This window comes from Notolepis coatsorum, assembly GCF_963971535.1.
Source record: "Notolepis coatsorum genome assembly, chromosome: 20".
Lineage (NCBI taxonomy): Eukaryota > Metazoa > Chordata > Actinopteri > Aulopiformes > Paralepididae > Notolepis > Notolepis coatsorum.
Genome location: NC_140184.1, coordinates 20413003 through 20429951, shown reverse-complemented (window position 1 = coordinate 20429951; position 16949 = coordinate 20413003). Strand labels below are relative to the sequence as shown.

Here is a 16949-nt window from a genome sequence, read left to right as displayed (position 1 = left end):
ACTAATTTGTAAATGTTGTACCCAGTTTAATCACCTCTGCATTGTATATTGCTGTAGCACTTTACTGCTACATTTTCGCTCTGGTTGGATGCCAAACTTATTTTTGTTGTACTGTACTTGTGCTGCATAATGACAATACGTTTGAATCTAATCTAATATGGTGCCTGCTCTACTGTATGTGTGTTCCCTTTATTCACAGCTTGTAAACGCAGGAGATAAGGCTTTACTCCTGGTACAAATGATGTCATGTGTACACTGTCATCATGGCTGCCAATATCTCTCTGGATACCGCTCTATAGGGTACACTGTCCGTTGTGTTGTGACAACAAATGACGATAACCCCTTTTCTTTTTTTTCTCCTCAGCTAAAACAGAGCACAAAGCTGAGTTGGAAATGCCTCTGTCATCAAAGGTGAAAGTCACAGACTTTTTCCACAGGCTGGTATGTGGGTTACTAATATTCTTCTATTAACTTTGCTATATTTTCATATCTGTGGTTGGTTTATTCAGAAAACTACACAAAATTGCTCTGGATTTGTGTGTTGGAGATAATTATTAAAAAGGTACTCTTTATTTACACCCAGAGTATCTGTGGTTTTTCTGAATAAAATTAACGATAGGTTATAACTATAACCAAGTTCTGTGAGTAATGGTGACGCTCAGCGTCACTACTGCACTATACTAAACTCGTGCACGCGCACTGAATAAAAAAACTCCACAATGTACCTTTACATCCCAACATTCGTCTGGCCACACCCCCATCCGCTTACCTACATAAGCAGGGGTGTGGTCACCTACTCACCTTCCTTCCCAACACAACAAACCAGATAATTTTTACATCTGTAACAAACAACCCGATTTGCATGGAGAAGCTAATACCAGTGACAAGACAATTCACACACAACTCGCGTCGTATCCTAAATGTATTGCAGCAACACCCGTTTTGGAAAACACCGTTATTACAAAACATTAGAAGGGAAGGAAGAAGACGCATTTTAAGGTCTGGTCAGGACCTTCCTTACCGTGAGCGCAGACCACGCGAACTGCAGTCTTTAACAGGGCACCGATAGTAAACACAGCTTCCTGTGTTGGCGACACGGGCAGCGTCGCTGCCACACCCTGCCGCTACGGTTCTCCTTGTTGACGCAGTCCTCGCCGGCCGGGCTCCCGGTAGGTTCGACTAACATCCTCTGTCAAAGATGACGTCGTAGTCAGAGTGTTTAAAGCATGTTATAGTCTCAGAACGTTCAACCGTGTAGCATTAAGCTAACAGCCGAACGGCTGATAGCCACAAGCTAACGTATACCAGCTTGGTAAACACAGCGAGCTAACGCCGCAGCTAACAGCTGCGCGGCTAACAGGTAGGCCACAACTAGCACGCAAGCTAAGCAGCTATCACCTGAACTCGTACACAAACGATATAACAAGCCACACTTCCGACAGGCCGCCGTCTGAAACCCTCCTCACCTTTAAGAGAGAAGAGAAAAAGAGATGTCAACACAGTTTACAACGGTGATTTTACCAGACATCCGGCGGAGCCAGCACAAGTCCCATCTGGGTTGCAGCCGACTTGAACATGGATCTTCCGATAACAAACATCCATGCCCACATTTCCTCGTTAGGGTATACTCATTTGTATATGAAAGATGGGGCCTACACGGTGACAGAGAAGCATTCACTCGTCCAGAGAATCCTGGGATCACCAGTTACTGGTCGTGGCCCACTAGTTGACTATAATGGGCTTCAAACCAAGATCCTCCGCCGTCAGAGGACCCTAATCTGGGGCCGGTTTTCGTAAACATTGTCAGCTAGCCCCCATAGCACTAACAGACAAGTGGTGCTCGCAAGCAAACATTACTCACCCAACCTGGAACCCACCGCTTCTCACAACAGTCTGTGCGTCCTACAGTCCAGCTGTGTTGCTGGAGGGTCTTACCCCATCCAGCCGCAGCAAGGAGGATTGTAGTTGGGAAGCATGTCAGCGGCGTGAGCTCCTAATACGAAAAAAACGGTGGAGGTGTAGAATGACCATCATCTTCCAGACACTCCAGTAACGAAGACAATATCGCCGTATTTTCTCAAAGTGAGAGAAAATAAAGATATGATGTCAACGTATCTCTTGTTTTCCAACTTTCTTCTACTAACAACCTCGTCAAGTGGGGATCTACCGAAGGCACTTCCTTGTGGTGAAAGCGAAGAAGGAGGTGAGTAGGTGACCACACCCTTGCTTATGTAGGTAAGCGGATGGGGGTGTGGCCAGACGAATGTTGGGATGTAAAGGTACATTGTGGAATTTTTTTATTCAGTGCACGAGTGAAGTATAGTGCAGTAGTGACGCTGAGCGAGAACCATACGAAACAGAACCACGGTTGAGTCTCCTGTGAGCTTTGGCACAATTAAGACCAACTTTTGCGTCACAAAGCTTCCTGAACACTCATCCTGGAGTTACAAAGGCAGCACTAACATTAACCATGGAAAGAGGTGCTTCGATACTGCCTTGTGCTCCACTCATGCCTATTCTGATCTGTGCTCTGAAGCAGGAATTGGAATTCACCTACCTCAAACCCGCCCTCTTTCCTTGATCCTCCAATAACAACAGTTACCCTCTTTTCCTGATCTTCCAATCACAACTGTTGCTTCCCTAGTTGTGATTGGAAGATCAGGAAAAGAGGGTAACTGTTGTTATTGGAGGATCAAGGAAAGAGGGCGGGTTTGAGGCAGGTGAATTCCAATTTGTGCAGGATAGGCCATAGAGTTGAACTTCACAATCACAAACGATGCTCCCAAGATGGCTAGATTGGTGGTATTGTCTGAGTGCACACTGCAGGTGGGGACAGGGGCTGACTGACTGACTGACTGACTGACTGACTGACTGACTGACACAACCATTCTCTCTGACAAAATATGTCCTGTCACTCATATCTTCTTCTCAAGTCTTGGTCTACGTGACCAGAGGTGTGTTTCAGGGTCACTGTCAAACTAACTAATACTAATTGTCATCTTGTCTTTATAATTCAATAAAGTTGAATTGTGGGTAAGCAATTCTAAGCAAGTCAACATATTTCTGAATGTAGAAATTATGTGACATTCAGGACATTGAACTCTAAAAATGGGAATACAAATATGAAATGGAACTTTGTTTGTCTAGGTTCTCTGTTTGTGATGTGTGAGTATATATATATAATGTTATGATTGATCTCACTGGTATCATTTATGGTTTATTAGCCTCACTCTGCTAAAAGATCCCCTCCACTAAAAAAACTATTTTTTTATGGTGGACTCATCGTAGAAGCTTTGACTATACAGATTGTTATTTGAGTCACCAGAGCACAATCTTCCACCAGAGAACATCTTAATCTACGTGTTTAAAATACATCTGGCAGGGATCTTTAAAGCCCCATGGAATCTAAATAGGAACAACAGTGAGAATGAATGAAATGTTAATCCTAGCCGTATCTCCATGGTGATGGACAGAGTGGGACAATGAAGCATTTTCTTAGTTTATCCCATTGCCGTGATTTCCCCGGTTGATATAAAAGTCAATGGGTTTAATGGAATTTATCATAGTGCCAACCCACAATTATGACTATGTGTATACATGCAGTATTTATGTCATCTGTCTATCTGTTTCATTATTGTATGCTTTTCATTAAAAACTAGGGATGTCCGATATTATCGGCCTAACGATATTTTATCGGCCGATATTGGCATTAAAATGTGATATCGGAAAATATCTGTATCTGTTTTCAATTTTAATTTTTTTATTAAATTTTTTTTACATTTCTATAACCTTTATTTAATCAGGCAAGCAAGTAAGAACAAATTCTGATTTTATTTATTGTCAAAAGTATGCATACTGTTGTGTTAATTCCACAACAAGAGATATGTAATGTTAATTACCTGAAATTATTCCGTTTTTTGGGGGGGGGGGGGAAACCCTGCATATATCTGTATCGGTTGATGTCGGTATCGGAAATTAAGAGTTGGACAATATCGGTATATCGGTATTGGTAAAAAAGCCAATATCGAGCATCCCTATTAAAAACAAATTTTTATTTTTCATTCATTTCAGGAGTACAGTTCAATAACTGTGCTTAGGGCTGGACACTACAAGAATATATATATATATATATATATATATATATATATATATATATATATATATATATATTGTTTTAATATATGATATATATGTATATATAAAGACTTTCTCTGAGCACCTTTTTAAGGGCAGCTTTGGTGCAAGTAATTCACGAAATTGTGTAGTGTCAAGCCTCTTAGGGACTCCATGTTAAGTAGAAACACTGACCCTGGTCATTATCTTACCCCTCCCAATACAGGGTCCCCTAGCAGTGTTCTCTGCCAAGCAACGTTGGACAGCTCCTCGTACAATACACCTGCTTCTAGAGGACCGAGACCTGGGCTTCACTCTGAAGGGGGACCCCCCTGTCCAGGTGGTGTCTCTGGACCCACTCTGCCCAGCTGCTGTAAGTCACCTATACTGCTCCATCAGTGACAGGGGAACAGCTGAAGTGTTGTACAGGTCATGTAGATAAGAGGGAAGGTTTTATTTGATTAATTTGTTTATTTGTTCAACGCACATAATGGAAATATTTAAAAGATCACATGTGATGGTGTGGTAGAAACCTAATAAAGGCTTGTATATAGACACCACACCCAAAATACATAAAAAAGTTAATACACAAACATACACAATTCTAAATACATTATTAAATAATAATGTTAAACAAATTGCACATACAATATAAGTATAGAACTACAGTTACAAAAATGCAGAGAAGCATGAGTATTTTCGCATTTACTGCATGAACAGCAGTTTCCAAGAGTGCTGATAAAACGTTGGTTATTTCTTCATTATCAATATTAAGTGTAATTTGCTTACTGTCATATTTCATATTTCCTGAAATTGAATTAGACTATTTAATTACTATCATTAATAATTGAGAAGATCATGATTTATTTCTCTAATGAAAGTTGTTAGATCTCTATTTGAGGCAAAAGGTTGGCGTCATCTGCAAAAAGCAATGGGAATGTGGTGTTAGATACTGCAGCAAAATCATTTATATAAATGAGAAATAATAAAGGTCCTAATATGGATCCTGGTGGTACACCACATTGCATTATATTTCTTTCTATTTCTTTTTGACTCGTGGCCATTCATAGAAACACTGTTTTCTATTAAGAACACAGTTACTGATCCATTTATAAACATTACTATGAAAGCCATATGTATAAATGTTTTAAAAGCAAAATAGCATGGTTAACGGTGTCAAATGCTGGTCACTGAAGAACCTTTTCTTGTCAGCTCTAAGGAGATAAATGTATTTGCTTTTATAAGATTGATAAGTAAATATGACATTAAATATATTTTCTGTAGAGTTTGTTTTTTGTTTTGGAGTTGCTGTAAAGAGGAGGGGTTTGTTTGCTCCTTTTGTCTCATAAAAAGGACAGGAATTGTTGATGCACCTATACTGTAGGATAGGTGGCAAGAGCCACGATGAGCTGCCCTCTATCTATAAGGATCAAGTTTGTATTGGCTTCAATGGACAGTTTAATTGTCACAAGGAAGAAATGTTGTTTTGGACTGCAGCTCAAGTTTGTGGGGACAACTGCCCCACACATGGGACATATAGTGGTAGGCTATACTTCAATTCAAGTTATTAAATTAGGTAGTTCAGCTGCCATGGTCATGCATGAGCTGTAATGATTAACAATGGATGGATAACCTACACAGTTCACATAAGACTAACACTTGAGAAAAGGAGACTGACTAGCAGTATAATTATCCAGCTTGAAATATACCTTTACTATTGCATAAAGGAAACCATTTACAGAACAAAATCTACAAAGATAGAAAATGGGAATTTGAGTCCAAGAGGGCAAGGAACGAGTCCCTTCCCCTTCCTCCGCCTCTCCTGCTACTAATTTAATTAAAGATCTCAGTGCCTTTTGTCCTTGCAGTCTTTTAAGTCAGACTGCTCATTAATAGGCAGTAATAAAGGCCAGGCTCTGATTAAGCTTAACAGGTTGTATGGAGAATGGGATTAGTAGTTGCATAAACCCTCTCTCCCAGGGGAGCGCCACAGGCCAAGACTCTTATGACTTTAAATACTCCATTCAACAGGATTTCTACGTTATTGATCCATTGTTCTTCTGAGTTGCTTTCACATGCAGCCCCGTAGAATTAAGCCACCAGCTAAGGTAGATCAAATTATTAGACTGAAATGGTCATCAAAGTCAAGTTTCCCAGAGGTCAGGAATGAGCTGTGTGTTGTGTTCAGATACAGCCGGTCACGTTGACGCCGTGCACTATAAAGAGGTAGACAAACAGACACACACACACACACTCCTCTACTGCAACTGTTTTGTCCTTTTTGACAATAGCCTTGCCTTCGTGTTCAGGAATCATACTCAATAGGCCCTCTTCACAGCGGCCATTTGAGGTGTCATAGCAGGGTAAACACAGGCGTAACTAGTAACATTAATTACGGTTCCATTCCATTTAGGTGTGCCAGTACCAAGGACCCTGGTATTGTTCATGAACTGACTCTGGCGCACCTAAATTGAACGGAAACCAGAATGAATATTATTAGTTACACCTCAAAACGGCCGCTGTGAAATGGGTCTATTCCATTATGTTTGCTCTGCTAAAAACAACAACATAGCCCGTCTAATCTCTAGCGACAGTGCTAAAGATGTTGTGAAGGAAAAAGAGGGGAGCTGAATGTGTTGACCTTCAGATAAGCCCCAGGCTGTAAATATTTGCTCTGCCCGCGATAGCGCCATGGCATTTCATTGATCTCCTCGTTAACTCTCTCTCTTCCCACATCTTTTGTTGGCGTCCTTATCTCCGGTTTCTAGGCCAACGGGCTGAAAGAGGGTGACTACATCGTTGCCGTGGGCGACACAGACTGCAAGTGGCTGGGCGTGGGCGAGGTGATGCGGCTGCTGAAGGATGTGGATGAAGAAGGGATTGACATCCGTGTTGTCAGCATGATGGACAGCCTCCCACCTATGGTGAGTCCCACCCTCTTCCCTTCCTATTGGCTCAGCGAAGGGTCAACCGTCCTGTTTCCTCAGCTGAATTGTCCCTTGCGCTAGGTGGTTCAGCGGAGCTATCAAAGTATCAAGTTTCTGCTTTTGAATGAGAGGGACGTTCCTTTCCTGACTCAGCAAATAGACTTTGCCACAAGAAAGAGCTCTCTGCTTTTACAAACTGCATGGGGAAGAATACTACTGAACCGTTGTTGACCAGAAATGAATCTCAGAAACTGAACGAATGAGCGTCTTTCTTTCTTTGTCTCTCTCTCTCTCTCTCTCTCTCTCTCTCTCTCTCTCTCTCTCTCTCTCCCTCTTTCTCATTTACACTGTGAAATGATTATGTGTAAAACATGTACAGCACATCTCCACTAGAGCTGTCCCCGTAGCCTGTTTTTGGGCTTTTAACGGACGTTCGAACCTTCGTTTTTAATTAAAATAAATTATAATTCTTTTATAAAATATCCTCAAACTAAATCCTCATTTCATTCATTTTATTTTGTTTTTCGTACATGGGGGTACAGTTCATCTTTGCACAATATCACCAACATCTTTAAAAAAAAAATGTTTTACATGATACACCCATGGCCGAAAAGGAGCAGGATGAAGAAAACGTATGTTTCCTGCCCCCTTCCAAACTTCATATTTATTTTAACATAATAGTCAGCTCAAGTGCACCTTACAGCTTCATACCATATTATAATAATAATATAATAATAATCATTACCATAATTATAATAACGGTAATAATAATAATATTGCTAGATACCCAAATAAAAAAACCTGCGTATCCTTAATTTGAATAAAGTGATTAATCTGATTAAATTCGTACTTTTTTTTAATTAAATCAACTTTCTTTAATGAATATAACTAATCAGTTTGTCAACATAAATAATCCAATAAGGGCACGGTTGGTACGAACGTGTCTTGATGGAGCGCCGAGTGCCAAGCGGATGCAGATAGGCTACATCATTTATGAGAAATGTTTTATTAAAATCTTTATGACGAGTCATAATTTCCACCATGGAAGACCTAAGTGAAAGCATCTTATTTCAACAAATATCTTTGTCGGCCTTGACTCTAAATCTTGCTTTCCACTTCTCCCCAACCCCCCAGCCCACCAAGAGTGCCACGTTCTGCGGCAACCTGCCCAAAACCTACTCCATGATCTGCCTCGCTTTTGACGATGACGACAAGAACCCCAAAACACGAAAAGTGACAAAGAAGTCATCCTTCCTGAGCTGGGGCCTGAAGAACAGGCTGAAGAGTGCCAGCACCCTCAGCCTGCCCACGGCTGACCAATCAGGCTCGCTCCCCTGGAACAAGCCGTGTCCCACCTTCCCCAGCTCCAGTGCATACAACAATAATGACAGTGGCCTCTACTAAGTTAGCTCCCAGACTTTTACACCAACACAGCACACATAAGCTCTGTCTTGTGACCTAGAGCGTAAAGGTGGTATTTTGAAGAAAATACCCAAATGCATTGAAGGAAAAGAACATGTTTGCACGGACCGAGTCCCAGTGGTGTTTTTTTTATTTTGTTTTTGCCAACCTTCAGGAGGGGCTAACTGGTTTGGCCTTTGCTACAGTGCAATTAGAAGGTACTCAAGTCCCGGCTGTATTGACAGTGCTTTCCATGCATTTGAAGGAGTTTTACATTGCCACGTAATGATGACTAATTGTTATTCCTGGGCATCAGATACACATGGGAGTGTTTTTAAGTGAAGGCATTTTAACTGGATTGAATAACACCATGTTGCCATTCTAATGTGTATAGTATAAGGGCAGGGGAGGAGAGAAACGGGCAACATTTGTGTCGGGGCATTCCCCACGTACATGTGGATGACTGGGTGGGGAAGGGGTGGAGTTCATGAACGTACTGCGCTGTAAGCTGCTGAAAAATATATATCTTTTGTATTTTTGTGTCATTTAAGTATGTGTAAGGTACTGCTGAAGGAATGAATATTGTTTGTGGTGCGTCAGCCATACATGACCTACAATATGTATAAAACTAGGATGCTAGATGTGGCTGGTTTATGAGTTATGAGGGCAGAGTAGGGAGTGAACTGCACCACATGATGAGTACACTTTGTGCCCCAGAAATCGCATGGATCTGCAAGTTTGTGATGTTCAGATATTACCCTTTAAAGGGGCTATGTACTGCTATTCCTAGCACTATTTGGGCAACTTTACACAATTCCTGTTAGTCTATTGAAGATATCTGTAAGGTTTTTTTTTCCAAAAAATGCATTGTTTTATATTTCTAATCAAGTACTCAAAACCATCATTTTCCAGCTTCACGATTTCAGGCTGTTATGGCCTGGCTCCGCCCATATTTTTAAGCACTTTGAGTGACAGAGAGAGAGAGAGCGCTTCTTCCAGAGCGAAACCCGACACCTCTGCAGTGCACACACTCCGGAGGGAGTGCCGCGTGTGCCGCGGAAACCCTCTCTCTCCATCTCTCTCTCCCTCTCTCCCTCCAGAGCGCGTGTAGAGGCGTCGGGCCCCACTCTGCCTCGCAGCATGAGGAAGTGGCTTCCACTCGCTGTCTAGTCTAGGTAGAATGGGGGCGGGCATTAGCTCCAACCACAGAGCCAATCGCATCACTGTGCGCTACCCAGCGGCCGTATGACGTATATCAGCCGTTCAAATCAAAATGGCCTGATTTACTGGAGGAGGAAAGGGGCTGAGCTGAATCAGAGCAATCCGCCAATATGGTATTTAGACACTAAAACACATTGATACGAACTCCTATTACTATAATACAATGCTAGAGACTGAAAAATGACATTTATAGTACATGTCACCTTTAAATGGGAACTACACCATTTCCCAAATTCATACATGTCCAAGACTGTCCAAAAATATTAGTAAACCAGAACAACTCTCCCAAATACAAAAACTAGTGGGAGTGCTAAAACTAAAATATGACATCAAGTCCATAGACAATGACTTGGGAAAGATGTTATAGGTCACACTGAAAACACCCAGGGAAAAGTTCACATTTTCTGTTTCAGAACTGAGACCACTACTATAGAATAAAGCTCAAAAGATTTTTTTTTTTTTTTTATCCACTTTTTTCTCCCATTTTCTATATTTTCTCCCATCCCAATTTCATATCATCCAATTCAACCCTCCCCTGTCACGAACGCTGTTTCTTGCCTCCCACAACCCGGCTGCAATGTGGACTAAGTCATGCATAGCACAAGTCCCCTCCGGTACTTGAGGTAACAGCAGTCGCATCTTTTCACCTGCGTAGCTCGATCTCTCAGTGGCGAGGAGTAACGCGTGGGAGGCTCACGCTGCCCCCGACACTTCCTGATTCTACTGCGCAGGCGCACCAACCGACCTGTAGGAGTCGTTGTCCACAACGCCCGATCCCCACCCATCAGTTTCCCACCCCCTAATACGGCCAATGTGTATTAGTATGAACGATCAGCTAAACTGAAAGCAATGTGGAGCGCTGGGCTCGAACAGGCAAGCCCAGCGTCTCCGTCATTCGTGGCGAGCGCCTTGCCCACTACGCCACGTAGCCGCCCCAGAAAACAAACATTCTGTGGATCCACAAAATCAGTCTCCCGTTCTTAGTCTATGGAGGAGCTCCAGACTTTATACTTGATGACATCACAAGTTTTTGTCTTATGTCTCTGGTTTCTGGCTTTGAGAGAGTGGTTCATAATATTATGAGCTTACAATTTCAATAATATATCACAAATATTGATTGAAACTGTCCTAGGCCATGGAAATAACATATTGGAATTCTTAGTTTAGGTGGTGTTCCCCTTTAAATCTGAATGTCATACACAATTCCAAACACTCAATACTGCTGGCTCGCAGTTTTGTTAAGTTTTAGGAAGATCACTCATCCACAGAGCATTGACTGTCTTTATGTGAATGTGAAATATTATTGTTGATGATGAAGGATATTTTATCTACAGAAGGGAAGACTACATTTGATTTCCTATCACTAAAGTATGCAGATGAAGGATATTTTGTCTACAGAAGGGAAGACTACATTTGATTTCCTGGTTACGAGTAGCCAATCACTAAGGTGTGCATTAGATCAAGGCCACAGTTGCTTCCATTTGTCTTAATATGTAATATCAACTGGATTTACAATCTTTCATTTTGCTGACACTTAGTCGTGTTGGTCTATCTTTCTATCTACAAAGTAGATTCTTATATTTGATAATCAAATTATTTATGTAATGAAAAAAAAAAGTAAAAATAAAAAGATGTGTTGATGTAGGCTATTGAATTAGTTTGTGAACGGTGAATTTGTAACGTCTGAGCTGTTGATATGTTGTTGTAGGCCTTGGGGATGTTTTCCACTTCCCCAGGCTTGTTAAATAAGTTTCTGAAATTATATTCTGGTAAATAACGTCTATGTAAAATGTTCCACATTGTAAATGTCAGTTTTTCATGTTGATCATTGATGAATGATTAAACAAGGGTTCACTCACAGACACATTGCACAACATCAACATGGTGTACTTCTTACACTATCGTTGCACAATGTTAAATAATGGTTGCGCAATGGTCGCCAATGTTGTCCTATGTAAGAAAATACATAGACCATTTAACACTTTCTGCATTCTCTGTACAGTTTTTAATACTCCTTTTCACTTAACGCGGTGTCAAAGTGTGTGTAATAATGAATGAAAGATGAATTGAAGGGCTTATTACAGTAATATGACTGCATATCGTCGCATTAAGTATTAACTCTGGTTTCCTGTAGGAGGCTTATAAACCTGCACAGTCCTCTTTGTTGTCTCGAGGTACAGTGCCTGTGTTGCACATGTTAATCTTCAATGGTTTGGTTTATTTGTTCTTCTGATCAAGGTTTCCACTCTGTACTTACTGTACTGCTGCACAATACCTGCGGTGACCATGCTTTGTTATCGGTTATTCTTTCGTTGTTTGCCTTGTCGTAAACTTCAATTTCAATAAAAATGGGGATAAAAAGGAATAACCAGAGTTCTTTTCTCCCCCTGACTGCATTTGGCCTATTTACTGTACATCTACATAGCAACTCTATCTATGTAGTGTACATCTACCTAGCACCTCTATGTACTGTACTACCAACCCCCTCATAAATAATTCCATATTTCCACACAGCTCTAGGCTATATGTCATATGGAATTGATAGGGCTTTATGTGATAAAGTAGGCTACTGTAAATGCTCAATGTAGACAGCAGAACCCCCCTGATCTCGGTAAACCATAAAACAATGTTGAAACGTGGGTGTTTTCCACAGTTTTGATTATGGTTTGGTCCTATACGATGATCCATTCCAAACCCTATGGGACATCCTAGTTCTGCTTTTACGACTGGTGGGTGAAACCTGAGGCCAGAACCCTTTGTGTATTGGTCTGGGAATTCCATGTGGCAGAGATTTCATCATTGTGCCCGTCCCCTCAAGAGAATGTTCTCATTTACCTCCTGCATAACTTATATTTATCAGGTGTCTGTCCTGTGTTTTATGTGTGTGCATGTGCATAACTTAAGAGAGATCTGTGTGAAAGCAAACTTGCCGTAATGACTGGCATACAGTAGGTTTGCAGAATAGAACATGCACACGTAAGCCTTATAAATGAAAACCCAGTGCAGTCAATTCCTTCCTTCATATTGTTAAAGACAAAGAGATCAGAGTTAAGTATTAAAACATTCACATGCATGCTTTTCTTCCTTGCTCCGAGCGCTTCCCATTTTGTTCTGTAGAATAGTATGAAACGGCCTCGGATCATTTGAAGGTCTATGGGTTTTAGATTGCTCACAGACTTCACTTGCTCATGTTGTGGCTGCCTGCTGGTTTGGATGGGCTATTAAAGGGAATGGTTTCTCTCTCTGCCAGTATTGATGTCAATGACATGTCGTCAGCTTGTGACTGCAACTTGTTCCTGTTTGCGGACGACTCAGCCCTGCTGGTCTCTGACAAGAACAAGTTACAGGTTGAAAAAACCCTCAGCTCGGAACTAGGCAGAATCTGCATATGGCTCGCTGATAACAAACTATCATTACACATGGGCAAAACAGAGTCCATTCTCTTCGGTTCAAATAACAGACTCAGCGAGACCGACGGCTTCTCAGTTACAGTGGGTGACAATATTGTCACAAGGAAAGATGAAATTACCTACCTGGGGTCCATCCTAGAGGCTAATCTCTCCTGTGACAAAATGGCATCCAATGTAATAAAAAAAGTCAACCAACGAACTCGATTCTTGTACCGGATCTCCTCTCTGGTAAACAAGAACACCCTGAAGACTCTGGCAGGAGCACTCATTCAGGGGTACTACGACTATGCTTGCACCTCATGGTACCAAAGCACCTCAAGGGCGCTAAAAACAAAATTACAAACATCTCAAAACAAACTGGTCAGACTACTGCTTGACCTTACTCCTAGAACCCACCTCACCCCTGCCCACTTCGACAACCTAGGATGGCTTAGAGTAGACGACAGAGTACAACAACTTGCAATGGGCCTGGTCTACAAGATACACTACACGACCAAGGTACCCATGTACATGTCAAAATACTTCCCAAAGGTCAGTGAATACCACGATCACAACACCAGAGGGAGCTCCACAAATCATGTCAAACCCAGATTCGGCTCAAATAAGGGACTAAACACGTTTCGCAATTATGCCACATCAATGTGGAACGCCCTACCCAAAGCTGTAAAGGAATGTGGATCACTACCCACTTTCAAAACCTCTCTCAAGGGACACCTACGGGAGACTGCAATTCAACACTGGCCCCTGTAAATATCCTAACCCAATCATTCCAACCCCCTCCAATGTACAGTCATTTACCTAGTATGGTTTTGTCAATAGTTCAATGTACAATTGTGTTTGTTTGTACAGTGTCTCCTCCCCCCCCCCCTCAATGTACAGTGTTACTTGTTTATACAGTATGCCCCCCGCCCCCCCCCCCCCCCCCCAACCACCTCCAATGTAAATTACCCAGTATGGTTGTCAATATCCCAATGTACCCAACCCCCCCCACCCAACCTTCAATGTACAGTTTCTACGTCAAATGTATATACTCCCTTTTCTTGACTCCTTCTGTATCACAAACAGTACTGTATTTGCAAATCTGGTATGTCATAAATGTATAGATGTAGCAGTACTGACTATCTGTATGTCATGTATGTCATATATGTCTATATGAATTGAAAATGGGGGACCCTGATGGAAACAAGACAAACGTCTTTCTCAGGTCTGCATCCCCTTAACAATTGTATGTATTGAGCCGTACTGTATTGTACCCATTCTGCAATCTGTTAAATAAAGTTTTCATTCATTCATTCAGAGTGGGTTGTGTGCGTGTGTGTGTGTGCGCGCACGCGCGTGTGTGTGTGAGAGTGTGTGCGTGTGTCTTGTCAGTGACTAGATTGACAGCGCCCTCTGTTGGATACTATGGAAAGTGAAATATAAAGGTAGGCACCTACGGTATTGGCGTTGCTAGGAGGATTTAAGCGAGGCTGTGAGTGGCTATCCACTTCAAACTCAGCCAATCAGCAGCGCTGTTGTAGCGATGTGACTCTGGAGGCGAAGCGTCCACAAAGGTTGTTGGCTGACAGCTACCGTCACCAGCGAGCCGCTAGTCCGCTTCTTCAATGTGACATATTATTGTATATCGTTTTGAATGAAAGGTTCTCTATTTCGACGAACAAGATTGTAGCGTCGTCGTCTTCTAAACAAACTGGCAACGTCAACTGGGCTGGCGAAGCTGAACCTGGCGACACCAACTGCTCCATTCCTTTCCATCATTATGTCCAAATTTAGCTTCAGGAGGAGTGAAAAGAAAGAATTTGTAAGTTGACGTTACTTTTTTAACTGGCGCGTGTGTGCTGTGCTAATTCTGCCAGTGAGTTCCCTCTCGTCGGCGTGTCATCATAACACACAACCAGTTCTATTAGGCAAAATAATACTTCGATTAAGCTATAATGTACTGTCACACATATACGCCTTTCATTTGAAGAACGTTAAAAGTTAAAACCAGTGCAGCTACTCGCCAGTCTGCCAATCCAGAGTTTCTTGAATTAGCTGCCACACATAGTAAACTTTAGCTGCATAATTTGCGTATTCAGGTGTCACAGTTGTGGACGCATAAAGTTAGCAGGCTGGTGGTACTGTACTTATTAAAAGATGGACCTTGGCAGTTGTGACGCACTGCTACTGGTGTTGGTAGACTGGGGTAACTCCTGCCTGTACCACCTGTATTGCAACCTGTAACCAGATTTATTGTACATACAAGTACAACTGATTTTAAGAATTCACATAATGTTCTTCCTGTGCCCCAGGCCAGGACAGTTACTGTATGTGCACCGCTCTCTGCTAATGCTAGACACCAGAGAGAGAGAACCCACAATTGGAGATATCACAGCGTTATAATAACATCTGGGGCTGCTCCACAATGGATGGAGCTCTGACTTTATGAGGCCATAACATGTTTGTGTGAGCTCCTTATCTTATCATACAGCTCCAATAACAATCCCCATATTTTATACTGAACTTGGGAAATCTGCTTTTAGCTTCTGTGCTCCAGACACGTGGAACATCTTGCAATGCACATGCATGTAATTTATTACAACTCAATAATTAGTATGACCAACTATTTCACCCCAGTCTGCAGTTTTATTGATTGACTCTTCTTCTTCTTCTTCTTCTTCTTCTTCTTCTTCTTCTTCTTCTTCTTCTTCTTCTTCTTCTTCTTCTTCTTCTTCTTCTTCTTCTTCTTCTTCTTCTTCTTCTTCTTTCTATTATTATTTATTTGTTGTGTACTGTATTTCTCAACATCATCTGCAATAATAGTTGAATAATAATAGTACCATTGCTAGAAGGTCTGAACCAGAATTAAAACCTCATAGGGATGTAAGTGCTCACACAAACATTTTATGGCCTCATAAAGTTAGAGCCCCATCCATTGTCCATGGACCAGCCTCAGATTATACCCAGTGACATACTGGAGGGTTCTGGAGAGTTCTCGCTCTGATTTTTTGCTTTAACAGAGTTGTGCATGTTCACAAATACTGACTGAACCGTCCTGGGACACAGGAAGAACATACGTAAGTGAATTCTTAAAATGGGTGGTATTCCCCTTTTTAATGAAAATAATCACATTACCTCCAGAATAACTAGCCACTTAACCATTTCACTACCACACTACATAAGGTTAACCCTTTCACCACCACATAGTGTGGTAGTGAAAGGTTAACATTTTGCAGCGTGGTATAGTGAAAGGGTTAACCCGTTGTAGTGTGGTAGTGAAAGGGTTAATGCCATGCTTGTTCTCCCGGTCATTATGGGCTCAAACCCATTGTGTTTGTGTATGTGTTGTGATTAGGTTAACCTTTTCCCTAACATGACTTCCCATGGTCTTTAGAAGCACATAGCTCATGGCTTGATCCCAGCAGCCTCCATTGCCCCCAAGCCTGCTGTGCCACGCACTCCTCCCCCCCGCAGCCCAGTCCCCTCTCCTGATAGACCCAGGTACCTATGTCCAAATAACCCTAAACTCTTAGGTCCTTTCTCTGTCTCCCCTCCTTTCCCGTGCCTTGTCTCTAGGGTTGGGTACCGACCTCTACTTTTAAGGGTACTGACCGAATTACGTCGATACTACCGAGTACCGATTCATGCTAGATCAATCGGTACCAATTACTACATCTGTGTAATATACTAGACAAGAGGGAGCCTTTTCTACAATATATATTACTGTCCCGTCTCTTGGGTCTTCAGAAAGAACAGACGAGGTCAGAGGAGTTTGATAATATTTACTGAGGATGGCCAGATAATGTTAATATTTAAACATTTAAAAACACAATACATGATCATGTGATTTATTTTGTGTGGTGTGTTATAACAATACATAACAAAATGTTCTAAATAA

The 16949-nt window shown here is 41.7% G+C and overlaps 1 protein-coding gene across 3 annotated transcripts in view; it reads left to right on the top strand.

The window, feature by feature from the left end:
* The window catches only part of rhpn2 (rhophilin, Rho GTPase binding protein 2), a 108473-nt gene that overhangs the window by 47166 nt on the left and 44358 nt on the right, over positions 1-16949 (top strand). Inside the window, exons 12-15 of one of the 3 annotated variants that reach the window (XR_014620843.1) lie at positions 365-441; positions 4340-4486; positions 6882-7037; positions 8175-10285. Coding sequence is in view for 2 of the 3 variants with exons in the window: in XM_084337787.1 (XP_084193913.1) it covers positions 365-441; positions 4340-4486; positions 6882-7037; positions 8175-8444 (650 nt within the window). In the remaining variant the exon portion in view is untranslated. Of the gene's footprint in view, positions 1-364; positions 442-4339; positions 4487-6881; positions 7038-8174; positions 11317-16949 lie in introns of those variants that run through there. The other 2 variants (XM_084337788.1, XM_084337787.1) reach the window with 2 other exon arrangements.